This window comes from Silurus meridionalis, chromosome 3 (genome assembly GCF_014805685.1).
Source record: "Silurus meridionalis isolate SWU-2019-XX chromosome 3, ASM1480568v1, whole genome shotgun sequence".
Lineage (NCBI taxonomy): Eukaryota > Metazoa > Chordata > Actinopteri > Siluriformes > Siluridae > Silurus > Silurus meridionalis.
In genome coordinates, this window is record NC_060886.1 from 18,618,108 (window position 1) to 18,621,884 (window position 3,777).

The following is a 3,777-nucleotide window of genomic DNA, read 5'->3' on the forward strand; positions in this document are numbered from 1 at the left end:
TTATGAGTGGTTAATATTTAGAAATAACGACAGTGCTTGTGTGTGTGTGTTATAGTTGCTGCATATCTATCATCAGTAATCTATCAGCACAACACAGTAAGGTAAATGTCATCATATAAAAAGATTAACTCACAGTAAGACTTCCAAACTGGTGGTCTGAATTCATCATTATCTGTTGGACAGAAATTCAGAAGACAATTTAAGAGAATGGTGAAATAATACAAATAAAATAGAATTGAATTTAACATGCGACTCTGACAGCTACAATAGTATAGTCATAGTCAAAAGTATAGTCATCAATTAAAAAAAGACAATGTTATACTACGTTTTCAGACAAAATACCTCAGACTATTCAGAATAACTGCAGATATACTTAGTACAATTGAAAGTGCGCACTCTAGTGGAGAAATATCGAATACATGCTTAATGTTCTAGGTGCAATGTTTTTTTTTTTTTTTTTTTTTACTTTCTCTAAAAAGAGTATAATAAAGGTCACATGAGAGTAAGTTTCAAGTGAAACACTTCAAGTATTCAACATCAGCCTTTTTATATTCAATAGAAAGACAGAATAAATATGCACAGCAGAAAGGAATACAGCAAATCAGTATTAGGCTCAGTTTCTCAAATTCAAACATATTCCTCTTCTAATTATTTTTTATAGAGGAGAAAAGATCCAGCATATTACTTGTATAAACATATTAGAAACTGCATTTAGGTGCAAAGCAAAATCCTGAGATGTATTTTTACTAATTCTATATGAAGAATAATTATTTCACATTTAAATTTAGTGGTTAATAGTTCATGCTTTTCTATATATAAAAAAAAAGTATGACATTAAGATAATTCTGTTTCTTTCTAGGATTTTTAAATGAATTAACAATGTTCAATTAAAAAATCTTTAATTTTGTACATGAAAACAAAATAAAACAATTTCACTACCTAGAAAATGAAAGTTCGGCTGATTATCTACTATTGTGTTTGGCAAAATAATTAGTCAAGGATGCCTGAATTTGGCACATACAGACTATTGATTTGGCCATGTCATAAGAGTAGAGGTGGGAAAAAGTAAAAATATATGGACCAAATTCTTGTCTCCTATTAGAGGTCACTGAATAGCTGTATTGTGCTTTGAACTCTACTGTACAACAAACTGGATCGTTTCTCTTTGTACTATGAGTTTCAATGAACTAAATCTTTGAAAATAAAACTATTTATTTATTTAAGCATATTATGAAATCTTAAATAAAATGAACAATGAAAACTTTAATTTTAATATACTGTTTTGTATAAGGCAACATTTATTTTTGGTCCACAGCCTTATTCAAGTTTCTTTTTTTGGCCCTTTATAAGAAAGGGTTTGGGCAACTCTAAATTAGAGGATTGTACAATTCTAAATTTTACTATTTATTTCAGCAGCTTTCTTGATGGATATGGACCACCAGCAGCAGACAGTGTTAGAATGTTATTATGATGGATGCACTTTGAAAAATTATTCCACACTTTCTAACGTAGATTTACTACTAGACAAAATATTTACTGCACTTTGGCTCATTTTTCAATGTCATTTTATTTGTCCGTTTAACAACACATGAGAAATCCAGATGTAGATTTGTATTCTCCCTTAAATTACAATCAGAAACCTTAAAAGGCATCATACTCCAAAGAAGAACCTCATCCACTTCTGCAAGACAGGAGATCAGTGGTATTATAAATAATTATCCTTCAAAGACTGTATACTTAAAAGGCAAACAGTGCAGCCGTTATGATTACTTTCACAACTATTGGGCACAAATAGTTTATAATTTATGCAGAAATCATAAACACTGTATTCAAGATTGTTGAGAAACGGTTTTTGGAAAGCATTTTACACAGTCCGCTTCTCATTAAAAACACTGAACACAGGATGCACAACATGGGGGCCCTTAAACTGGAGAGTTCAATATTCATTTAATGGTTTGTGATGAAAAAGTGAGAAAAAGGACCAAATGAGCTTTTCATGTGCTTAATAAAAATACCTGCTACTACTTCACATTCTTAATGAAGGGCCTCAGGGGGGGAAAAACTCCTACAGAAACCTCTCGGCGTAAGCACTCAGAACAATGCATCTCCGGGGGAAAGAGGCTTTAGACAATATGTCACAAGACTCTCAAAATCCTGGTCCTTCTTCACTATGCTACAGCTCTCGCTCACGCTCTCTCTCTCTCTCTCTCTCTCTGGAACAGAAAGGGAATTTCCTGAGAGGTGACAGTTTCCTTTGCCTTTAATTTACATGTCCGAAATGCAAACTGCCCCGTTCTAAGCCACTTTCACTATTCCCATAAATTCACAATGATGCAGTACCTGTTCAGAATCCTCCTGACATTCTCCATAAATATTGAACATGTAACAACCAAACTATTCCCCTACTGTTCCCCTCTTCATTTTTCCTAAAAAGCGTCATAAGCCAGGAGAAGAAATATACAATATTAGAAGGCTTTTACGTTCAAGCTCTACATCATATATTGAAAGATATTGCATGATAAATGATTAAGCAAGAGAGAGAGAGAGAACTGCTTTTCTAACTATATTAACCCCCAACATAGTTTTTAGACTGATGGTAATTCTTAGTCTGTGACCTAACAAACCAGTATCCGAATGTAATAATCGATAAACATTTTCTTGTAAGTCATTCTGGATAAGGGCATCTGCCAAATGATATAAATATAACTAACGTGTAACGTTCTGCATTTAGAAATGGTCAGGAGGAGGAACGAAGACACCGTGGCTCCAGACACAGTTGTGGAGACATTGTTTCGTGCCAAATTAGGAGGTGTCCCTCCATCATTGTGCTCCTCCTATGATTCAGCATTTAATATTGATAGAAAATGGCTGCTCCCTTATTCAGAGATAAGCGCTGCAAGGAAGAGCACTTCCTCTTGATGACTGGCCGTATTGCCAACAAGTGTCTGAGCCTTTATTATATTACTTTGTCCTTCGTATACTGCCGTTTGTCCTCTCAAGCACTTAGTTGTCCTCTCGAGCACTTGCCACTGTAAGTGATACCCAGAGAAAGAAAGGAGATTTAATCAGCCCAATTGAAGACAAGTATAGTGTGAAACCATCAGCTGTTCCCTCCGTAGTGCTCTTGAAGGCTGAACAAAAACAGCTGAACTGGAGTCCCTAGGGCAAGAAACTGAATGAAGCTCTTGTGCTTTGAAACATATCAGACAATATATTATATTACACCAGACCTGAGGCACCTGCAGGACACAATAACTAGAAGCATGACAAATAAATGGCACGCTGTGAGCTTAAAACCAGGAGAACCTGTTGGCTGTGGTTAAGAGCCTGTTAGCTTCGCATGGCCAGTCTATTGTTGATTAGCAACCACAGAGACACGCTGCCAACGCCATACACACCCTGTGGGGATTTACTGCAACGCATTGTCCTGGAAAAAAAATTTATTCACTCATTGCAATATTTAAGTATGAATTCATTAACAGGTATGGGGACTTACCGAAAACGAGGATAGCCATGATATTGCTGTTAATTCCGCTGGACAAAGCTGTGGGATGCAGCGCCAAGTTCCTCTTCTCTCTCTCTCTCTCTCTCTCTCTCTCTCCCCCTTCTGTCTCTCTCTAGCGCTCTCTCTCTCTCTCATTCAAAGCAAATCCATGAAGGAAATGCTTTCTCACTGACAAAGCTGCATAAAAAAAAGATATAAATGTGAATAACCTGACTACACCGGCTCTGCCCTGGTGCCAATGTTTTATCCCTTTTCTCCTCCACAGGCTGCAC

At 36.1% G+C, this 3,777-nt stretch overlaps 1 protein-coding gene across 1 annotated transcript in view; it reads right to left on the reverse strand.

The window, feature by feature from the left end:
- The window catches only part of chn1 (chimerin 1), a 37,526-nt gene extending 33,749 nt beyond the window's left edge, over positions 1-3,777 (reverse strand). Inside the window, exons 1-2 of the mRNA XM_046845088.1 lie at positions 3,497-3,777; positions 134-172 (exon numbers count right to left, since the gene is read on the reverse strand). Of these exons, the coding sequence (XP_046701044.1) occupies positions 134-172; positions 3,497-3,515 (58 nt within the window). The 5' untranslated portion in view covers positions 3,516-3,777. The remainder of the gene's footprint in view (positions 1-133; positions 173-3,496) is intronic.